General features: G+C 38.3%; 3 protein-coding genes across 3 annotated transcripts; 2 read left to right on the plus strand and 1 right to left on the minus strand.

Annotated features, from left to right (window-relative positions):
- The first annotated feature begins 1,723 nt into the window (after positions 1-1,723).
- On the plus strand, positions 1,724-8,947 carry LOC122082859 (probable inactive receptor kinase At5g10020). Its single transcript, XM_042650664.1, has 3 exons — positions 1,724-3,061; positions 4,915-6,576; positions 8,200-8,947. The coding sequence occupies exons 1-3, from the start codon at positions 2,143-2,145 to the stop codon at positions 8,775-8,777; spliced, it is 3,159 nt and encodes a 1,052-aa protein (XP_042506598.1). The 5' UTR covers positions 1,724-2,142; the 3' UTR covers positions 8,778-8,947.
- Positions 8,948-11,679: 2,732 nt separating this feature from the next.
- LOC122083719 lies at positions 11,680-16,677 on the minus strand. The gene is made up of 6 exons (XM_042651607.1): positions 16,246-16,677; positions 15,906-16,038; positions 15,656-15,759; positions 13,367-13,538; positions 13,105-13,245; positions 11,680-13,023 (listed from the first exon to the last, which is right to left on the minus strand). Exons 1-6 carry the CDS (start codon positions 16,293-16,295, stop codon positions 11,896-11,898), a joined length of 1,728 nt encoding a protein of 575 aa, XP_042507541.1. The 5' UTR covers positions 16,296-16,677; the 3' UTR covers positions 11,680-11,895.
- Positions 16,678-18,708: 2,031 nt separating this feature from the next.
- On the plus strand, positions 18,709-19,873 carry LOC122073916 (ATP synthase delta chain, chloroplastic). Its single transcript, XM_042638628.1, has one exon. It carries the CDS (start codon positions 18,874-18,876, stop codon positions 19,645-19,647), a length of 774 nt encoding a protein of 257 aa, XP_042494562.1. The 5' UTR covers positions 18,709-18,873; the 3' UTR covers positions 19,648-19,873.
- The last annotated feature ends 3,947 nt before the right edge of the window (positions 19,874-23,820 follow it).

Consider the following 23,820-nt stretch of genomic DNA (forward strand, 5'->3'; position numbering starts at 1 on the left):
GTACCATTACATGAATCCTTTTTTTATTTCCTTTTCCCTTTGTGGGCTACATGACAGACCATGAAAGGATTAGCTTGTAAGTGAGAATTGACCCAATTCTGAACGCGTCTGTACCAACAATACCACCCCCACCACCACCCTGTGTTCCATAAAAAGATGAGAATCCCCCAACTTAAAATAAACAGAGAAAGGTGAAGTGAAAACCCCAACACCTAACGAAGCACTAAAAAATTCTAATAATATAACAAAAATTGATTACCAAACCATCCCCAAGCATTGTCTCTCCATTAAACAGAAAAAAACAACCCTTCCTCTCCTACTCCCCTCCTAGCCCTCAAGTCCCTCAACCCTCAAGGATGTTTTTTCCTTTTTGTTTGGGTAAAATTGGTGTGGCAATAAGTTATAATCATTCTATAAGGTACACAATAGATAAAACCATATCTTATATCAGACACAACATTATTATGAGGGTAATTTTTTTATTACTCAAAATACCTCCTACCGTGTAAAAGTTCGAGTTGAAGGATGAACTGTCTTGGTGCCAAACTCAGTGTAACTGAGCATGGCTACGGAAAATAAGATTCTATTAGGTAGAGGTGTGGATTGCAAGTTGAAACTATTTATTGAAATTTGAAATGAATTTTATATTCGAATCGTAAACTGTTTAATAATTGATTCAATTTTCTTTTTAGAAATGAAACCTTTTTATTAAATGGAATTGGTTTTGATTTAGAATTGAAACCATTTAAATCGATTAAAGTTTATTTAAATCGGTATGCTATTGAATCGATTATACATACTAAACGGATTAAAGAAATTAGTTTGTTTTGACATGTTGTATACGCTTTCTTAAGATTTGATAATTAATGTAATTTATTTTAAATTATTTTTATCTCTTAAATCATAATTTAGTTATAGATGTCATGGTTCAATCTTTGTATCAGTGAATTTCTTTATTAAGCTTTTAAAATAGATTCATTTTACCCCACGGGGGTTACTTATTAGTTGACAAAGAACAACACTTCAAAAATTAAAATGTTAGGCAAACATTGAAATTTAATAGGAAACATTTTATCGATGAACATTTTATGATAATTTAAAATGGAAAATTTGCCAAGGTGTTTTTCAATAAATGCTTGGGTTTGGGGTAAATTTTTAGGATAAAACAAACAACGAAAATCTAATTTTATCATAAATTTTTTACATTGAAATAAAGGAAGCCTTGGTAGACGAAAATCAACTCCTCAAAATTAAAAAGTCATGATTTCTACTATTCTTAAAATCTAACTATATATATATATATATATATAAGGAAAATGTTAGGCATGCCGTCAATATTAAGTATGCTAGCATCCATTGTGTCTATCTCTCTCTTCCCTTTTTGAAATGATCCTCGTATCCTTCTTGAATGATACCTCAATCCTATTGGTGTTATCTGCTAACATACTTGATATCGACGGCATACCTATCTCTCTCCCATATATTTAAAAAATAATTCTCATTTCTCAATTGGTACCAAATATAATTAGCCAACTTTGTATATCTAAGCCGTCCATTTCAGCCCTTCGAATGACAATAGGGTCAACATGGGAGAGAGAGAGAGAGAGAAACTGTTACTATTCCAGTAGCATACAAGGTGACGGAAGTGAACTGCCGTTAAATCCGTTAAAAGAGCATGTGAGTGCGCCTTCAGTAAGGACTCTAAGGAGAGAGAAGTGCCGTCTTTACAGACTGTACTTACCTCCTCCCTCAACCAACCCCATCAGAAGAAAACGGAAATTCCCCTCTTCTCTCTTCTCTCTTCTCTCTTCTCTCTAATGCCTTACACCTCAACTCAACAGTTCTAACTCTCCACATCGCTCTTTACGATTTAGTTTACATTAGAAACGAATATGGGAAGAAGAAGAAGAAGCAGAATATAGTCCAAAACCCTTCTTAACTTCTTCCCTTTACTGTACTCTTCCCCCTTTCTTTGTTTCTCTCTCCCCTTCTCCCTCTCTCTAGTCTCAGTTTCTAACTTCTGAGTCCTCTTCTTCCTCTTCTCCTTGGAGGATTTTTTTTTTCTTCAGTTTCTAGGGTTCAGGGGATAATGTCTCCATCGAGCGAATGATTTATCTTCTTCAGCTTCCGATTGACTGAGAAATGCATCTTCATTTGCTGTTGCTGATTCTACCTCTGCTGTTCTTCGGAGTTTTGGGTTCTGAAGATGAAGTCCAAGCGCTTCTCGAGTTTAAGAAAGGGATCTTTGACGATCCCCTTGGGCGTGTACTCAATTCATGGGACGGCAGTTCAGTGGCACTCAACGGTTGTCCTCAGAGCTGGTATGGGATTGACTGCGACGACGGTTCTGGTTCAGTCACGGCTCTTGTTCTCGATGAACTGAATTTGTCCGGAGATTTAAAGTTCTCTACCTTGATTGGGCTCAAAATGCTGAAGAATCTCAGCCTCTCTGGGAACTTCTTTACTGGTCGACTGGTCCCGGGCATGGGAGGGTTGAGTTCTCTGCAGTATTTGGATCTGTCCAGGAATCAGTTCTCCGGCCCCATCCCTGGTAGGATTAACGATCTCTGGGGTTTGACCTATCTCAACCTCTCTTCCAACAACTTCAGTGGTGGACACCCGACTGGAATCAGGAATCTTCGGCAGTTGAAGTTCTTGGATTTACATTCTAATCAACTTTGGGGCGACATTGGAGATTTGTTGTCGGAGTTGCGCAATGTTGAATACGTTGATTTGAGCTTTAATGAGTTCTATGGAGGTCTTTCGTTGGCCGCGGAAAACATTTCCAGCTTGTCTAATACGATTCGGTATGTGAATATGAGTCACAATAGATTGAGTGGGGAATTCTTTTCGAATGTTTCACTGAATTTGTTAAGGAACTTGGTCGTTTTGGACCTTGGGGACAATCAGCTTACTGGACAGCTCCCGAAAATCAACTCATTGCCTAACCTGAATATTTTACGGCTTGGAAACAATCGGTTGTACGGATCCATTCAGGAAGAGCTGCTGGGCGATTCTATTCCGCTGGAGGAACTGGATCTAAGCAACAATTGGTTTTCAGGTGAAGTTTTTGTTTTAATTCCTGGATCCTATGGGTTTGCAGATGAAATATTTGTTTTAATTACTAGATCTTTTCTTCCACACCTCATTTATGTCTTGTCTTGTCCGGGTAATAGAGAACGTAGCTTATTCAGTCCAAAAAATACTTCTAACCATATAGATCTACATTAGCCGGAAGAAATGCAACATAGTCTGGGATCGACAAATATTTGTGTTTGCACTTTCTTAAGAGTCTTCTATTTCATCAATAGGCCCCAACAGATCAAAGGTACAAACTCCTGGCAATTACACCCTTTTCGTCAAATGGCAGAAAAAGACCAAAATATGAAACATTCCGTAATCTGGAAGATTGAAACCAAGTCTAGGATCAACAAACATATGTGTTTGCAGATTGTTAAGAATTTTCTGTTCTTTTTTGAAAAATTCTTCAATTTAATTCCATCCATAGTTACCAATAGATCTAAGATACTAAACTCCTGGGGAGAGAGGGAAAAATTGACCAAATTATGAAATATTCCATCACCACCTGAGGAGAAGTGAAGAACCATCAAAGAATCCATAGAAGGAGAACCATATCTCTGGAAATAAGAGTACAGATCAATAGATGGTGCACTGATGTCATTCTGGAAAGGAGATATTTTAATGGATCGAGGAAGGGATACAACTTCTAATTAGATGGAAGGGCAGAGAGAGATGGAGAGAGATAGAGAGTCGTTTGTTTCCCATTATGGATTAGGTTGGTAGATGAAAAGATTAGTAGTTCCTTAAGTCAAAATTTTTTCCAAGTGGGCCCTCTCCGATAGGTTTTCTAACCGGTCCATATATTTCTACCACATGGAGGGGTGATGTGGCAATTCTTACCATTGGATATCTAGGACTTGGACTTGATTGGCCATGTGTCAAATTTCAGACAACCAAATACCCCCTTCCCCATGGATGTCCATGCATCCCTATATTTGTTAACCGTTTATTTCTTGGCTTGCACCCTCTCCATGGTCCTTAATAATATCAATCCTTGAGGTTGCCACTTGGCCAATCCTAATTGGGATGAAAGTATAAAACTTGATATGTGAGCAGGGAACTGGGTCCACCTGTCCATATAATTACAGCCCTGTCTAACCTGCCATTTGGCAGAACCAAGGCCTGCCTGGAGAACCCTCTCCAGATCAGCCTGCCTAGAAACCCCGCTTCATTCCTTAATTAAATTTAATTTTACTGAAATGGTGGGATATTATTGACTCAAGAAAGAAAATGGTGGTGTATTGCTTACCAAGCTTCCTGTATGCAAGGTTTTTGGTCTTACTGGAAGAAAAATCCCAAAATATAGTAACCAATGAGAATTTTGTATTTGAGATCTTTTGATTTTCTAAAAAAATAAAAAAAAATAAAAATAAAAAAAAAGAAGAAGAAGAAGAAGAAGAAGAAGAAGAAGAAGAAAAGTGTTGGGCTTGGTGGCAAATTCCTTGGGAGTAATACAACTCCCGTTTTAATCATGGATATAAACTGAATCTGCATTTGCATATGTGGATACCTGAATACCCTTGGATGCTAGCCTGTTACTGAATTTTTCCCTCTTATTTATCTATCACAAAATTCCGGACAATTATTATTTTTTGGATAGGTCAAAAATCCAGACAATAGAAGTGTGCTCCTTTCTGTTTATTTTCTTATGAGTTGCAAAATTTAGGAATACAGAATCATGAAAAACTCTTTATGTGTGATTTGTTGTTGCTTGCTTTAACCATTATGTTCTATTGTATTGCTTTAGCAGTCATGTTCTATGTTCTTTATTAGGCAAACTTTAATTCATTCTCTGTGAGAGGTATCTGAGAGCTGCAAACTTTACACCTGCAGGTTCAATTCAGGGAATCAAGTCTCCTAATTTGAAAGTTTTGAATCTTTCATCAAATTTGCTGGCTGGATCACTGCCTTCCAATTTAGGAGGATGTGTGATTCTGGATTTGAGCAAAAACATGATTTCTGGTGACATATCAACTGTGCAAAGTTGGGGGGACACTATGGAGGTTATCGATTTGAGTTCAAATTCTTTGTCAGGCAGCTTTCCAAATCTGACTACCCAGTTTCAGAACTTGACTTCTATTAAGATTAGAAATAATTCCTTGGTAGGTGACCTTCCTTCGGCATTAGGGTCCTGTCCAAGACTTTCTGCAGTTGACTTCAGTTTGAATGGTCTTACAGGGTGTATTCCGACTAGTTTCTTCACCTTGTTGTCCTTAACATACCTGAATCTCTCAGGAAATCACTTTACTGGGTCAATCCCTCTTCAAGGCCCACATGCCACTGAATCATTATCTTCACCTTCTTATTCACATATCGAATCCCTTGATCTCTCCAGTAATTCATTAACTGGTTCCTTGCCTTCTGCAATAGGTAATATGGGTGGGCTTAAGTTGCTAAACCTTGCAAAGAACAGCTTGTCTGGACAGCTACCAAGTGAACTTAATAAACTTAATGGCTTGGAGTACCTCGACTTATCAAGCAATCATTTCAGTGGTTGGATTCCTGATAGGCTTCCATCGACTCTTAAGTTTTTCAATGTGTCCTATAATGATCTCTCTGGTACTGTTCCTGGAAATTTGTGGCATTTCCCCCCTAATTCATTTCATCCTGGAAATCCTTCACTAATCTCCCCAACTGACACGGCTACACAGAGCAATGGGTCTGGGGGTTTTCATGGTGGTGGGCAACGTCACAATTCAAAAACTAGTATCAGACTGGCGATTGCTCTTGCTTCTGTTGGGGCAGTGGTGATGATTGCCTTTGTTTTACTGGCATATTATCGAGGGCACTTGCAAGAGTTCCCTGGAAGAAGTGGGATTAGTGGGCAAACTATGGGGAGGGATATTAAGCTGGGAAGATTTGCTCGACCATCTCGTTTAAAGTTCCAGAAAAGTATTGACCCCGCTCCAACTTCGTTAAGTTTTTCAAGTGATCACTTGCTAACTTCAAATGCAAGGTCAATGTCTGGGTTCATAATTGGAACAGCAGAGCGTGGTTTGACTGAGGAAATAGAAGCAGGTCCTGAGTCTATAAAGCCTGATATTCCAGATAATCATCCTCCAACCTCCGGATGGAATTCCTCACCAGGGTCCACCTTGCCTTCGTCACCCCGTTTTATTGAGGCTTGTGAGCAACCGGCGATGTTAAATGTGTACTCACCAGATCGATTAGTTGGAGAGCTATTTTTCCTGGACAGCTCATTAGGATTCACAGCTGAGGAGTTGTCTCGGGCACCAGCAGAAGTTCTTGGTAGAAGCAGCCATGGGACTTTATACAAGGCTACCCTAGATAATGGACATATTTTGACTGTGAAGTGGTTGCGAATAGGACTCGTCAAACATAAGAAAGAATTCGCTAAGGAAGCTAAAAAAATTGGATCTATTAGACATCCAAACATTGTTCCTCTAAGAGCATATTATTGGGGGCCCCGGGAACAAGAAAGGCTGATTGTAGCGGATTATGTCCGTGGAGATAGCATGGCCCTACATCTCTATGGTAAGAACTTCTAACATTCAACTTTCTACTGGCACTGTAAGATGTACAATGCTTTATGAACTGTCACCTTTCATGCAGGATTTTGTTGCAATCTTTATATATGCTGAAGTGAGCTTGATTTTTTATATGTATAGTTCTGTTTCTTTTGAGGTCTTTCAAAGCTCTCAGGAAATGAATGGTTATTGACCTGATATTGTACTTGAGTAAAAGCCTTGGTAAAAAGAAACTGACAATAGTGTCTTACAAAGCTTGAGAGAATTTTGTTTTCAGAAGCTTCGAGGAATCGTGTAAGTTACATGGTATGCATGCTTGTGGTACTGCAAGGAACTTCCTTAATATACTAACTGAAATATTTATGAAAACAAACAATGAACCGAAATACATGTATGCAGACTGCTGGATTCTGACAACCCATGAAAAAAGGTTTTGGACTTGTTTTTAATTTAAGGCTGGGTTTGTGAGGAGTTGAGAAAACATTGAAATGATTTAGTATACTTAAAACAAAGCTTGCAACTTGGTCCAAGTGTGTCCACATTATTAGGCTATGCTGAGATCAGAACGAAGGTCAAGGCACCTATGCAAAGAACAGGGTCTGGGATTTTGATTTGGATACATGATGGCTTGGTAGCGGAAGCAAAGTAATATGGTCTAGTCACGTCACGAATACTTGCAGGAAGGAATGAGGTAAATGCCAATTACATAAAGCCGTGGTCACTAGTCCAAGCGCTTGGGCTTATGTTGATATTGGAACTAGCAAGGTCATGGTGTGAATTAAGGAGTTGGGCTATGAATGCAAAAAAAAAAATTTACTCTGAAGAGTATTCATATGGCTTGGGTTTCTTTCACTCAGAGGATTTTATTGATGGCTTACTATAGATTCAGGTTATCATGCTGTAATTAATTTGAAAACTGGTTTTATTTTGTTGACAACCTATATGATCAGTTCAGATTTTATTTTCATTTTCTGAATGTAAATTCTGGATAGGTTAGCTAGAATAATTTAGATTTGGTAGTTTAGAACCATAAAAAACAGTTTGGTAACTATCAGCAATTAGATCTTTGATGATGAAATTGGATTTATTCCTTGCTAAAATTTTCAGGGCCCGCAATTAATTAGAAACCTGGTTTTATTTGTATAAACTGAGCTTAGGACTTGCATAATTTCTATGCAATTCGTCTTATCATCATAACTCTATGTGAACAATGGCAATCATGATTGCGAATGTTGGGGTGGCTTCATTCAATGGTGTATTGTCTTGTATTCCTAAAATTATTCTCATCTGTGAACTAAAAAAATTTGACTCGTCTGTTTGGTCATACTTTACTACCCCTTCCCTGCCCCTCCAAAAGTAATGATCTTACTATCATCTCTTTGCATTAATTGTTCATAGGAGATCTTCTTGGATAAAACCCATTATACCATAGCTCCCTTGCTTCTCATTTGTACTAGTAACAGAATCAGTAACCCACAGGCTCATGCCACTTATTTTCTGCTTCTCTGTATTTTTTCGAAGTTCTTTGCACGTGTGTACAAAGATGCATATGATCCTCTTTTTGTGTGTGCATTATTGATAAGCTCTTTCATTTGCTTGGAAGATTCTCTAATTAACATGTTTTTTGTAGAGACAACTCCTCAAAGGTACTCCCCATCGTCATTTAGTCAGAGACTAAAAATTGCAATTGACGTTGCTCGGTGTCTAACATACCTCCATGATAATGGCCTCCCTCATGGCAACCTAAAGCCAACAAATATACTCCTAACTGGCCGTGATCTTACTGCTCGCATCACAGATTATGGTCTCCATCGTCTCATGACACCTCCTGGAACTGCAGAGCAGATCTTAAATTTGGGAGCACTTGGTTACCGGGCCCCAGAGCTTTCAACTGCGGCTAAACCTTTGCCAACCTTTAAGGCCGATGTCTATTCATTTGGGGTGATACTGATGGAACTGTTAACTAGAAGAAGTGCCGGTGACATTATTTCTGGCCAGACAGGTGCAGTAGATCTTACAGATTGGGTCCGACTTTGTGCCCATGAAGGACGAGGAATGCATTGCTTTGACAGAGACATTGCTAGTGGAGAAGAACCTATTAAAGCAATGGATGACTTGCTTGCCATATCACTGAGGTGTGTTCTTCCTGTGAATGAGAGGCCTAACATGAGACAAGTTTTTGAGGATCTCTGTTCTATATCTGTTTGAAATGTACATGTCTTCAAATAGGGTTTTTCATTTTTTCAACTTCATTGTTCTCTATTTTCCCCTCCCCTTATTGGGTCCCAAGCCTTCTGATCTTCAATTTTTTACCGGCTTTGATGTAAAGGAATGATTGGTCAATTGATTGATTGATTTATTTGAGAGCTTTAATTGCAGGGATTGTAAATTTTTATTTTTCTTCCATTTAAATGTTCTTCATGAGATTGTTTACAGCACTAGACTCATCAGTTGATTTTGATTAATTTTTCACCAAAACAAATCAATCATATTTAATTGAGAATAGGGGAAGCACGTTCAGAAATGTTGAGAGCAAAGAGTAGTGGTGTGCATGTCCTAAAATTAGAGCCTATCTCGTTCCTCACCTGGACCAATCATCGTGATAATTGTGATAATCAGGCGGCTCCTCTATCAACGCACGTCTTCAGCTTGATAGATTCCAACTTCTATATTTCCTTATTCTTTGGGATTTTCTTTGTACATGCAACTTTATTTATTCTCTCGTTTGAATGAATTCAAATCAAGTTGACTGACTTTTATCAGACTTGTCTGCAAAATATCATTTTATATATATGATAAAGTGTCAAAACCTAGCCCGAACCAATAAAATTGATCAAATCAAATTGCTTTTTATTAGATTGGTATTAGATTGAGGTATGTTAAGATTGATTAAAAATCAGATTAAACTGAATCGATCATTAATTAAACTAAAATCAATATTAGTGAGAATTATTTTTTGTGCAAGGGGAATTTTTACAAGTCAATGAATATGAGGTTATGAAAAAAGAAATTGATTTGTAAATTGTAACAATGCTTCCATTGATCTCCTTGTTCACTATAAAAAAATTAGTTGGATAAATAAATGAAAGATTGGATAGTAGGGTTCATTTTGTTATTTCAATATTGGTTATATTCTTAGTAATTAGTTATCTACTGGTTTTAATATTAGTTATCTTCCCCTTACAATGATAAACCATAATTTTATCACAAATTTAAAGTGTTTTCGTCAAATCTTTCGTCATTACTAGTTATGAAATGTAAGATTTCATTATGGTCCACGCTCGATAATAAATCGATCTAAACCGGTACTAACCCCAATATTGAAACACTGAAATAAATCGAAAGTAAATTGGACCAAAACCAAAACCGACCGAAAAACAAAGTTCCTTAACAGATTGATTTTGATCTCCCTTGTTCCTAAATCTAAACCGATTCAACTCAACCAAAACTGAGCCAAACCGACAGATTGACACCACTAATATATGATGTGGGAATAATGCTACGCAATGGGACAGTTGCTTGGTTTCTTAAATAGAAATGAGGAAGGTTTTTGAACTATTGATTGTGGCATAGCAATTTGAGTGTGAATCTTTAGAGCTTATGAAGCTCTTGGGTCCATAACTGAAGCATGTCCCTCAGAAAACAAGTTTATTTGAGGAACCAATATGGGCACCCACAACCCCAATAAGAGAGAAGCTTTGCAAAGAGGAATATTCTGTGAAGCTATTTAGCTATTCTCTTTCTTTTTTGAGTCTACAATCAATATCAATAGTCAATTCTGCGAGGTGCCTGTCATCCTAAATGAAGTTTCTTTTGTCACTTTCATTGGAACATGTTACAAGGCAGGAGTGACCATTATGTGGTAAATAAATGGCAAAAGGTTGTGGTGCACAATCATGCATACAGTCCGTCGTTGGATGGAATTCAGGGGTGTTAATTTAGAATCAAAACAAAAATCGATCATTTAAAACCAAATCGAAACAAATTAATTCGATTTTTATTTGAAAATATAGAATCTTTCTTGATTTGATTCGGTTTTGGTTTTAGTACTGAAACCATCAGTTTGAACTGAATTGAACCGGAAAAAAATTATATTTCTATTTTACGTTTTAATCAATGTGGATGATAAATTCTATTCCTTTCTAATATTTGGAAAAAGTTTGATAGATTATGATACTAACAAATAAAGGATTTTTCAGTTGGTGAAAATGTAAAAAGTTTGCACATACACCTAAAATAAGATCCAAATCAAATGCAAACTCGGTCAAAACCGAATAATGAACTGAATAAATAACCAAACCAAAACCAAATTATGTCAGTCACTGGTTTGGAAAAGAGGTTCCTCTTTGATTTTCATATATTGAATCTTGAAATCGAACCGAAACGAAACCAATTGACACCCTTACACTCCAGTCCAAGATAATGTGTTTGAAAATATAACACCGTCTGAGGATAAGTAAACAAAATGTCGTAGTGTGAGCCTAATATGGCATTCAGAATGCAAAGAGAGCCCTGCTTAGGGTAGCGATTGGGCCGGCCTAGGCCCGGTTCATTGAGGGCACAGGCCCATATTGAGACTACTTTAACCTTGGACTGGGCTCTGGTCGGCCCAATGTTAGTTTGCGATGGCCTCAGCCCAAGCTCAACGTACTGGCCTGGCCTGGCCAGGCAAGGCTTTGAATTAGCGCTGGAACCTATAGATAATTCTAATTAATGGCCACGATAATCTATAGTGAAACCTATGTCCCCTTTATTTCTTTATGCATATATGAGCGTGTGCCTTAACCCAAAGCCAGCCCTAACAGACCTCGGGCTGGGATTTTCTGTACCCAATCCTAGCCCATGGGCTGAAGAGCCCAAGCCCAAAGACTTTTGGCCGGGCTCTTCTGCCCAAAATCTATCCCTGGCCCTGCTAAGGAGCCACGATCACTGTATTTTCCTTCCTGAAGCTAGTGTCTGAAGCCTGAAGGGAGAAGGCCTTAACATTTCAGAAATAGAATGGTTTGCCTTGGTATTTGACTACAAACCCAAACTTGGATATATCATGCCATACAACCAATAGGGATTTTTCCCCAAGTAGTCCTTATCTGCATTTCTATAAGTATGGTAATTGTTTCAACTGGAATTTTATTTCACATACAGATCTCAATGCTACACTCTATACCCACAAAGGCACCATGAGAAGTAAAAAAGACCAGACTTGCATAGTGTCTGGAAACAGCATTAATTACAGAACATATGATAAACAATGTTACTTATAGTATACACTCAATCACCTGCAGGAGCTGAAAAACATTGTCCAAGGAGTAGGTAAATTCACTCCTACTCAATTCTCATGTCTGGACTCGGAATAACCACCAGATCCATGGTTCGACTCCTGAGAATTAAATAAGTTGGGGTAAGAAAAGTATGGATCATCCTCCATTGAAGGTAAACGCTGAGGCTGGTGAGTCGTTCCATGTTCACGAACTTGGCCACTAGAAAGAGGTTGTTCAGATCTGTCTATGGGTGTGTCATATGATGGGCCACTAGAAAGAGCTTGTTCAGATCCGCCTTTGGGTGTGTCATATGATGGGGGATTTTCCATCTCTGATACCCATTCAGGTCTATGGTCTGGAAGTGGATCCTGTAGATATGGGGAATAACCATTGGTATCACCAAAAGACTGCTGATTTTCAAACTGAGGCACCGTCACGCTGGCAGATCGATCAGTATCATCTATGTCGCCTGTCTGGATAACTTCTTCACTGTGCTCCTGGTCATTGCTTTTTTTCATTAGTTCGGTGATTCTGACCTGCGCTAGACTTGCAGCTGAACGAGCTGCTGATGCTGCACGTTCAGCGCTTTCTGCAGCTGCCTGTGCTGCAGCCAGGACATCTTGCAAGTCAACATTGGCCTCAGTTTTGGTGCTTGACAAGGGAACTGGCTTGTCCTCACTTGCAGAAAATGAGGCAGCAGATACTGATGGAGGAACAATAAATGGGAGGAATTGTTCGTCTCCCCTTGCACCAGATACAAGATTAGCTGGTTCACATGGGGAAGCAACCAGAGGTTCCTGTGCAACTTCATCAGGTTCTGAATGTGATCCCTTCAAGTGATTTTCATTGGCTCCAGAGTATCTCTTAATTCCATGATCAATATCCAAATCTGGTGCATACGGATAGGGTATTGGAACCCCTTCTGGGTTCAGTCCAGCATCTGCACTTGGTCTTAAATCAATCTCAGCATCTGTTGCGGACGGAAAGGGTGGTGGAACCACTTCTGGGGTTACTACAGCATCTGCACTTGGTCGTAATGATACTTTAGGAACTTCAGGAAGATCCAATGGATCGAAACCAGTATCAGGATCAGAATGTTCATCACATGCTTGAGCAGGGGCTGAGTGCAGTGAATCATCATGTTTCTCTTCGGGGAGAGGCAGTTTAGATCCACTTACAAACTGGGTTGGGCCGTTCTGTCGAGAAAAAGTTAATGACCAGGAGGCCAGAGGGAGAATATTAATAGAAGCAGCAGTGAATGAACATGTTCTAGTTACCAGCAGATCTTCATGCTGCTTGAAGAACTCAGTTTCAGAAGCAGATGGATCCCAATCTATCTCATGCTCCTCAGCGATTTCCTTCAGCAACTTCAGTTTTACTTCAGCAGCAGGGGCACGAATAGACAACAGTTCAATCATCTGTAAGAATGCATTAAACACAAAACCTCATTAGTAAAAGAAAAAAAAAACACAAGGGCACCAAAACATTGCTAAGTGGTTCTCACAATTCGATTACACTGAAAGATAAGAATTACATGACCTGCCTATTAACACCACACTCTGGCATGAGTTCTGTTGCAGCTGCGACAAATTCCTTTCCATATTTGGAAGCAAATAACATTTGAACCTGCTGCAATTCTGGCAAGTCTGCACACCTTGGTGCAGCAAAACAGACACTGGAAATTGCTTCTTTCAGATCTAGAGGACACTCCCTGAACATTTTAGCAATATAAGACATTTGAATGGGAAGAATTACCTAAATCTAACTCTCAGTAGCCAATACATTTATTGCTCAGTTTTCACTCAGTCCCCAAGGAGCTGAGGGTTGCACATTAATTATAGTATCTGCAGTTGTGCAATGATATCTATACCATCAACACTGTTTGCATAGGTTGCAAAATTTGACCTGCAATAGAAATAATATACATATGTGGACAAGTTCCCTCCGGCATTGAAAAAATTTCAGCTTTTCAATAATAGTCTTCATTACAAATTTATGGCAGTACCTACTTGACAAACATATAAGTTCCAGATCTCCACAGGATCAGCAAGAAAGAAGAAAAGCACAGCGGAAAAACATTATTTGGGAGTCGCACAACTGGCCTCTCTACCCTAACCCAGCCTGACCACATTAAAGTTAGTAAACGCTATCTCAGCCTTGCAGGTTAGATTTAACCTTAAGCCAGCCTGACCTGATTAACCCAAAGTTTTTTGAAATCGGTCTAGGCTGGCCTTATTTTTTCTATACCTCTAAATGTATAGCTTAGCAAATCATATAATAGGGTGTTATATGTCTTTGTACTTAAAGTTAAAGCTCTACACCATGGGCGACCAAATTAAATGAAGAAATGATCTGTGTCAAAAATCCTAACTTAAACCCCACATCCACTTGCGTTATTTGATGTATCAGAATGATATATCTCTGTGCCTTTATCCTATTCTAATCATGACATAGTACAATTTGTCATTCTAGCAATTAGAAGTGAAGTATTCACTGCTTAGTTCATATTATTCCTCATCGCTCAATCACTTCCTTTTCCACTAAGGCTATGTTTGGTTGTAAGGGGAATTAAGGGGAAGGGAAGTGAAATCTTCATACTTAAAAAAGAAATATATGTAATCATTACCCATGTGACTTTAACATTAACTTCAAATCATTCCATATTTGGTTATAAAATTTTACTTTACTTTGCATCCAACACCCTTTGCTATAATATGTAAAATAAAAATTACATGTAAAATATATCATTACTAAATATAGTTAAAAAAAATTAAGTAGTTTATACAATCATATGGGGTAATGATTATAAATATTTCTTTTTAAAGTATAAAAATTTCACTTCCCTTCCCTTTAAATTTCCATTGCAACCAAACGGAGCCTAAGTGATTGCTTAGGGACCTTAGCATACAATCTGGGCCTTTCATCTTCGTCAAGAAAATTTTGTTCTCTTTTTTCTCCTCCATTTTTTAGATATAAGATATTCTTTAGTTAATTTAAAACTTCAGCCAACTAACCATCTTTCACATATTAGTTGGGTGGTGTTGGCTAGTCAATCAACTAAAACTGAATAGTACCAAGTCATAAGTCCACTAAGGTTCTACAGCTTTTAATATCCTTCTAAGTCGATGTAGTAACTTGATATTATGCTCCCAATTGTTTATCTGCTTCTTTGCCATAACAACGGTGATGCACAACTTAACATGATTTAGTAACTCAATATCATTTCCCGATAGTAAGTATCCTGTTTTTCTATGGCACATGTCCTCTTTTCATAATTATCTTTAATTTAATGGACATTAATGTACATGGGGAAAGAATATAGAGCAGCTAATTTAGAAGTGATCTATCACATGACTTTATCAATTATTGCAGCTTCCAACATATTTCCTGAAATATGCATGTAATTTTAAATTTAAATTAATGCATATTTATTAATCTGTCACCTAAGCAACTACATTGATAATCTTATTGAGAAGCTCTTGGAGATGGAGAACATTGATCTAACTTTCACCTTGGATTTAATGGTTTTGCTATCATATCTTACATTATTTCCTTCCAATAAACAGGGGAAAAATTTATAGTATCCAATTTCCATGTATTTTCTCACACTGTTTCCATTAACCTGTTTTCCAGCCCAAAGCTATGGTTGAGACATGGTTAAATAATTCTGTATGCCAAATCAAATATTCTTACACACGGTAGTAGGACTTTGAATAAAAGCATTAAATAACTCCAATGTGTAAATGGACAAAAGGGAAATGCATCAATATGCAACTAAAAATGAAAGCGGAAATGCATCAATAAGTAACTAAAAAGGTCGATAATCACCTCTGCGTCTCAATAATGGGAAGCCGGACGGCAATAAGTTCACAAAATAGCTCAACAATCTCCTGTGCAGCCATCATATTCTCTTCTCGAATAATGTGTTCCACCTGAAAGAAATGCCCATGACCAAAATTACGAATTTCAAAGCCAAGGCAGTAATAGGATCATAGACTACCTCTTATAACTCTTTTCTATGCCCATATGTAATAGCCAAAAAATCAAATTTGAATTTAAGGAAAGAGAATTACAGTACCCGTATACGAGCCGTGGCTTCCTGCCCATTCTCAAGGAGCTTGGCGATATCCTTACGCATCTGCTTTATCTGAATCTCTCTCCTATTTCGCAACAACTTTATTCGCGGAATTGTGAGCTTCAGAAGGGTTTTACTGAAAGCACAAGTTAAACGAAAAAAACACATAATTATCACAGAAATTGCTCAAGCAAAATAAGAAGAGAGGGGAAAGAAACAAGGATTGTCAAAGTACAAATCCTCCGACCCATTGAAGACGAAGCGATCTCAAACGCGATTACGAATCAGCCAGGTTAAAATTAGATGAAATCAAGAAATTCAATCAAAAGAAGAGAAATTTTACCATTTAGCTCCCTTGAATCCTTTGTTGAAGAACGAATCAAGCATCGACATAGCTAAAACCAGAGATCAAGAAACCCTAATGAATCTCAAGCTGATCCAAACCCACCACCAATAAAGATTAGGAATAGATCAGAATTCACTTAGAGAAGATCCAACAAGTGTCTGACCAGAATTCCATATCGAGTATTTATAGGGAGAATTTAATTTTAAAAGTTGATAAGATCATGAGGCCTTAATTCAATGATTTATTAGAAGCTTTTCGATCAAATCTACAGACACGGAACTCAGAAAGGAGAGGGAATAGACAAGAAGAAGCTCCCAAGTCCCATCCCTCTCAACCTCTACCTGCTCTGCCGTTTCTATGTGTATCCAAAATCCTCAAACGCGCTATAGCTCACTGGCTAAGGAAACAAGAGCTTCTTTCCTTATGGTCGAAGTATCCTACTAATCCACTTCCAAATCCAATATCTATCTATTTTAATACTTAGTTATACTTTTGACTTCCCTCCACGTAGGACGTTTTCAATTATTATTATTATTATTATTATTATTATTATTATTATTATTATTATTATTATTATTATTATTAAAAAGATTAGAAAATCAATGAAGATTCCATATAACCATATATCTTACCCTTTAAGAAAGAGGCAAAAAAAAAAAGCAATGCAGTGCATGAGGCTCTTGCTACTGCAAGGTCTAGGAGGGGCAAGTTGTACGCAGCCTTACCCCTTACTTTGTAAAAGAGGTTGTTTCCAAATTTTGAACATGTGAATGATATACCTTACCCTATCTTTCCACAATATAATTTATATTTGACAATCCATACCTATTTATGCTTTATAGGGAATTTTGTGTGTTGTGTGGATGGGTACTTGAGTAGAGCACCAAGAATTATTGAAGATGGTATTTGATTTGAAATACATAATTTCAATATGAATTGTTAAATTCACCAAAATGTGATGACCAAAATTCAAGTTGGCCAATCAATTGTCAGAAAATAATGTTTATTTTCTTAATTTTCTATTTAATTAAGTGTAACTAATTTATCTGTATCTTGGGTCATTGCAAACTATTACAACTCTTTCTTTCTCCAACTTGATACGACTGTCACATCTGTTATAATGGGAATTACGACGTCATTTCACTTGGATTGTATGAAAAAAAAGTAAAATATTTGAACCTTAATTAATCTAGGAGAGGACACAATACTCCACATCAAGAAGCGAGGTCTCATGATCAAATCTTCGTCGTTGCACCTTACTTCTTGGGGCCACTGCACAAGAGTTTTCTTCTCGGACTAACCCAATCCTATGTAAGTGGTATTGCAGTGACCCTAGGACTAATCGGGTAAAAGATTGGAACACTTTAGATATCAACAAAAATAAATAAATAAATAAAACTAGGAGCAGTAACATAATTCTATAAACATAGTTTTCAGAGGTTGGTCGGAAGTGGCTGGTAATGATGTCTAATGGTACTCTTATTGTCAGTAGAGTTTCAAGCAGCCTTGGTATACATTCTTAGAATACATTCTAGGCCGATAATGATTTATGTGATGCTAAAAATTGTTAATCAAGATCACCGGGGGTCCCTTAGAGTTATTTCATGGATCTTGATCCTCTTCAATTCTTAATCGTGCAATTTCCTCTGTGCACCTGACACTTGTAATCTTGGTACAGTAACAATGAATTTGCCACGATAAGATCAGATTGGCGCTTAAAATCAATCCCAAGTCTTGATCGATTTGATACCAATCATATGATCCAAAATAATGTTAGTTGAGACCAATCTCAATCCTTAGAACAAAAAAAAGAAAAATGATTCTCATGATACTGATTATAGCTCTCAGTTTTCATAAAACAAATCGTGTTTTCTCAAGATTAATGAGTGATAGTGGGATTTTTCGATTTGAACCCACAATCAATCCACCCGAGAGATAATAGAATGAGAGCTTCCTTCCACTAAGCTACCAACCGCATTGGTAAGATCGATCCTGACCAAAGAACCAAGATCATTGATCTTGCCCGTAATGGGCCAAAGATGGATAAACACAAAAAAGAAATGTTTGTTTTGTACATTACATAAATGTCTCTTGACAGTTAAATGCAGCTATTTGAATTGGTAAAAAAATCGTATGCAATTCGAATATGGTACAATTTCGTGAAATACCACCTTCAGGGGGTGACAAGTGGTTGATACCAATGCAACGGTTCAGATCTGATTTAAATGACTCTTCACTGATTTAAGGTTTTATTAGTTATACCAGATCTGGACCGTTGCATTGGTATCAGTCACGTGTCACTCCTGAAAGTGGTATTTCATGGAATTGTACTAAATCCGAATTGCGGAGGATTTTAACCATTTGAACTATAGTGAGTGTTATTTTGGTCATATAACGTAGTGCCGTTGCAATCCGCATGGCAACGTCTGATTCGCGGTAGATAAGAGGCCAACGTTCTCCGGGATCAGAATTGATAGATAATCCTCCAGTCAATTCCCACCGTCCATTATCCAACCTATCCAAATCGTGAGACACACTCTCATCAAAAACCCTTTCCTCACTTCCGGCGAAAGGTACACACATCACCAGAATCAGAATCTCTGCTCATTCTTCTCGCCGGAAAACATGGCGGCTCTGCAGCAATCTGCAATAGCATTTCAATCCAAATCTCCACCTCCAACGCAAGCCTCCGGTAAGGTGCTAGCTCCCAAGACCATCCGATTATCGTTCTCCGGCAGCTTCTCATCCCTCAGGATCCCAAAACTAGCCACGAAACTCTCCGGCAAAACCAAAACCCAGGGGGGAGGTGGTGGCGGCGCTGCTGGCGCAAAGATGGCGGATTCCGCGGCCGGAAGCTACGCCAATGCCCTTGCGCAGGTCGCGAAATCAAACGGAACCTTAGATACAACTAGCGCAGACCTAGAAAAGCTCGAGAAGATCTTCAGCGACCCTCTGGTGTACGATTTCTTCGTTAATCCGACGATCGGTGAGGAAAAGAAACGGAAGGTGATCGACGATATTGTGAGCTCGTCGAGCCTGCAACCACATGTGGCGAATTTCTTGAACATTCTAGTGGACATGAAGCGGATCGAGCTGATCAAGGACATAGTGAAGGAATTCGAGGTTGTGTACAACAAGCTTACGGATACGGAATTGGCGGTGGTGACTTCGGTGGTGAAATTGGAATCGCAGCACTTGGCGCAGATTGCCAAGGGAGTACAGAGGCTGACGGGAGCGAAGAACGTAAGAATCAAAACCGTACTGGATCCATCTCTCATTGCAGGGTTCACTATCAAGTATGGAGGATCAGGATCTAAGCTTGTCGACATGAGTGTGAAGAAGCAGCTCGCAGACATCACTACTCAGCTCGATTTCAGCGACATCACAATCCCTGTTTAGAAATCTTTGTAGATGAACTTTAGGGTTCGGAATTTGGACAAAGAAGAAGAGCCAAATCGGTCATTCGGCTACCCTCTTATTCTGGTTTCCCCCTTTTTCTTCTCCCTCTTGTTAATTCTTTCGATGTATTACTAGTATGTACTATGTAGTAATTGTACTCCGATTGATTGTTATTCCAAAGGAAATGCACTTGGAAACTTGGGATTTTATTAATTCCTGAAACAAATTGGTTGTGTTCATCCTGGATTGATTGGTTTTAGTTCTTCAACTCCAGTACCGATCAGGAAAATTATTGGAATTCAAATTGTTTACTGCTTTCAGGCAGTCTGAGAAGATTGTAGCTCTGACACCAAAGTCCAAACCAACATGGATCCCATACGGCATTTGCCTTCGTCTTCGCCTTCCAGTGTGCACAGGCGATGTCCTGATTTAAATTGAGCATGAACTTGAGATACACCTAGAATCAGAAGTATAAAACAGATCAGTTTAGTGGTTATAGGCTTATAACATCCGTTTATTGTCTGCAGTGGGCCTCATGGCTGACAGTATCAGGGCACGTATGCCAAGGTCCTCTCGGCCATTTGATGTTCATTGTCCTCATTGCAGAGGATGTTTGTGCCAGATATTAGTACACTACAATAGTAGAGTAAACAATGTTATTTTCCTAACTCATGGTCAAACCGTAGATGGTTTTGAAAGTGAAGAAGTGTTATGTATGGAAAATTATGTAAATTTGAAATTGAAAATGTTTATTGAAAATGAACCGAACTATTTACATGAAAACCATGAAACACTCAGGCTGTGTTTGGTAATCATCCAAACAAAAAAAAAAATGTTTTTGGCATTTTATCGTTTTATGGGAACGGAATCTTCCATTTGGTATCCACGGTTTTTTTTTTTACTTACTATATGAGTAAAAAATGCCAAAAATGAGAAATGTTAGAATGTGGTAACCATGTTCCGACATTTGAGTTTTATTCCAAAATGGAATTTTGACTCAAAAATGGAAAATTTTTGTTTTGACACGAAATGTTGTTTTTGAAACAGAATGAATATCAAACGCAGCGTAAGTGTTTCGATTTTGATTTTAAAACTGAAATCGTTTAATAATTTGATTATGTTTTGGTATTACAGTTTAAATCGTTGGCAGACCATTCAAGTAAATTGTTAAACCAATTAACATATACATAGTAAGTTTTATGAAATGTTAAGTTTATGTATATTTTGATAAAATAATTAAATTTACATTAAATTATATATATATATATATATATATAACAATAAACAATTCTACATCAATTTCACTAAAATTTGTAAAGATAAAGAAGTTGTTTGGGTCAAAAAATTAGAAAACATAAGAAAACCGTTTAAATCGAAACACCGTTTATAAATAGTTTCGTTTTTAATATATGAAATTGTTTATTAAATGATTCGGTTTTGGTTTTACCTACAAAATCTTGCACCGAACCGAATCGAACCATCTACACTGGAATTGAACCCCCTCATTTAGGGTGTCAAATGTTGGCCCGCACTAGTAGGTCCGACCAGTTAGTAATGGCTTATGTGTCGAGTTAGCTTGATTATGGACCAGTTGTTCTCAATGTTTTGTTGCAGATTTATGGGTGTCCGACCAAGATTGATTGGCATCGTCCATCGTAGACTTTTGAGTCTAGTAGATTTATGGGTGTTTGATTAAGATTGATAACAACCGTCTATGATAGACTATTGAGTCTGTGTGAAAATCATTTTTAGCCGTTGCACCAGTATAGTGAGCATTAGGTGGCGAGGAGCTCCTTGGAGAACGTGCCTAGATGATGCCAATCATCCGATACTCACTACACTTCATCGCTTGCTACATAGGATGTTCATTCCTATTGAGTCTAGATTTATGGGTGTTTGACCAATATTGATTAGTACCATCCATGATAGACTATTAAGTGTGCTTATAGCCCAATCGAGAATAACATGTTCATGCCTAGCCTACGAGACCTTATAATGGTGTGGGCCAAGATAAGAAAACACAAAAGTTGATTCCCGTAATTGATCCACTTTTGTGGATTAGATATGGAGTTAGCAATGTAATATATTAAGAAAATAATGTCTTTCCTATCTCTCCTTCCCCTCCTTTCTCACAATCAACCCCCACTCCAATCCCTGAACTCCCCTCTTCTTATATTCTACCCTCACTTCCTACCCTGCTTCCTTCTACAAATCCCCACCTTTGTGTGGATCAGACATTGTATGAGAATGGTTCTCATACAAGGACTTGATCCAGACTCTTCTTTGGCTTCAGTTCCCCATCTATAGTAGTTCATATTTTTATCTTTTGGGAAAGTTACATCCCCCTCCCTTGTAGTTTGCCAAAATTACGTGTGGGTTCAAGGGTTTGAGCGAATTACGCCCGTCCCCTGAAGCTGACGATGTGAGTATTCTGTTAATTTCAAATATGAAATGACTTGAATACCCTTTTATTAACCAAAGTCTTTTGTTGAAAGGACCATTATACCCTTCTCTCCTACAATATTTTAATGCCCTTATATACATATGAAGCTTCCCCTCGCCGGAGAAGATGATCGGAATCTCGTGCCTTTAACCCAGTAAGTCCCCATTCAAACCCTTCGGTCTTGCTTACTTTCTCTCTCTACTACTTGACGGAAAGTGTTAGCAACAATGGGAAAATGCTGCCAAATCCGCCACATTGTCCACCCTTCCCTCCTCGAACTTATTTTGCAAAAATCGACACTCGTGCTGATCCTTGGCTAGCACAACCATCTGGCACCTGAAAATCTTCCAATGATGAGTACATTGGGTGGTGGAGCTCCTGCAGCTACTGCAGATGATTTAAACTTCGATTTAAGAGCGGGGACCTCAACGTGTTTGGATTGTTTGTTTCCAAGATTTGGCCATTCCCTGTGTATACTTTGCAGTGCCCATTAGAATCAAGGCTAGACCCGTTAACATTAGAACATGGCAGCATCAGGGTACGCTTGGCGTAATCGCGAGATGAAGGTCTTGGAAGCTGCAAGCAGCATTTTGTTTATGGGCTGGCAGCAATGCTTGTCACAACCATTAACCGATGATGACATAAAGACACCTGTTCATCGATAGAGTTGGGATTCGATCGAGAGACAACAAAACTCTCAATCAGAACGGAAGGAGGAGCACCGGCATGCATAATTGCTCTGTCCCACAATGGCTTATTGGATTCTCAAGCGTTGCAACTCTATTACTGTTTCTTGCATTTGCTGATAAAAGAAAGACGAAAAACCCTGACCGTGACCTGTATTGGTCACAACAGGATTGCCGAGCACAGAAGCACTGGATACACCATTGTGAAAGGAAGGGATATCATAAGAAACAAGAGGGGACTGGTGAAACGAACGCGAAGAGAGACGAGCAAAACTGGAATCAAGCGAGTGAGAAGAGGTTTGAGGGGAAAAGGAGTTTTCGTTGGCAGCACGGAATGCGATGTTATTATTGTTAATAAATGTGACCTCACTATTACAGAGTAGTCGATAGAGGCAATGATCTTGGTGCGAGGGAGGAAGACGCGGCGTGCTGGAGGTCAAGCATCTCACCGTGGAGGGGGTTAGTATTAGTTCGGGCTTGAATGAAGACGAGATTGAAAGGGGATTTCCCTCTTTTAATATAATTTTAAATGAAGGATATTTCAGTATCTTCACTTCTTTCTGAGGGTATTTTAGGTATAAAAAATATGACATCACCACATAAAAGATTCAAACTCATGGCCACTAACAGATTGGACTCAAATGTAATAAATTTTCATGCTTCAGGGGAGGGGATGTAATTCGCTCAAACCTTTAGATTTACGCGTAATTTTGACAAACTATAGGAAAAGGATGTAATTTTCCCTTCTTTTTTTTTTTCACAAAATGATAACACGTCACAATCGATCATGCCACTACATCTCCATTTTATGCCATTTTGCCTCTTAAGGGAATCGGCCAGAGCAATTATCGATCACTCCAAATGGATTAACTGCCCACACCTGTTTCACTAACAGCTCTTCAGGCTTGGGCAGAACTGAAATTAATTCGAATGGCTTACTCACCCAATCTAATTTCAACTTTGGCCCAACTGACCTGATTAATTGACATCCTTAACCATATGTGTCATTCGCATAAGATTGCATTGGAATATTTCTTTTCTTTT

The sequence above is a fragment of the Macadamia integrifolia genome, chromosome 1 (genome assembly GCF_013358625.1).
Source record: "Macadamia integrifolia cultivar HAES 741 chromosome 1, SCU_Mint_v3, whole genome shotgun sequence".
Classification (NCBI taxonomy): Eukaryota; Viridiplantae; Streptophyta; class Magnoliopsida; order Proteales; family Proteaceae; genus Macadamia; species Macadamia integrifolia.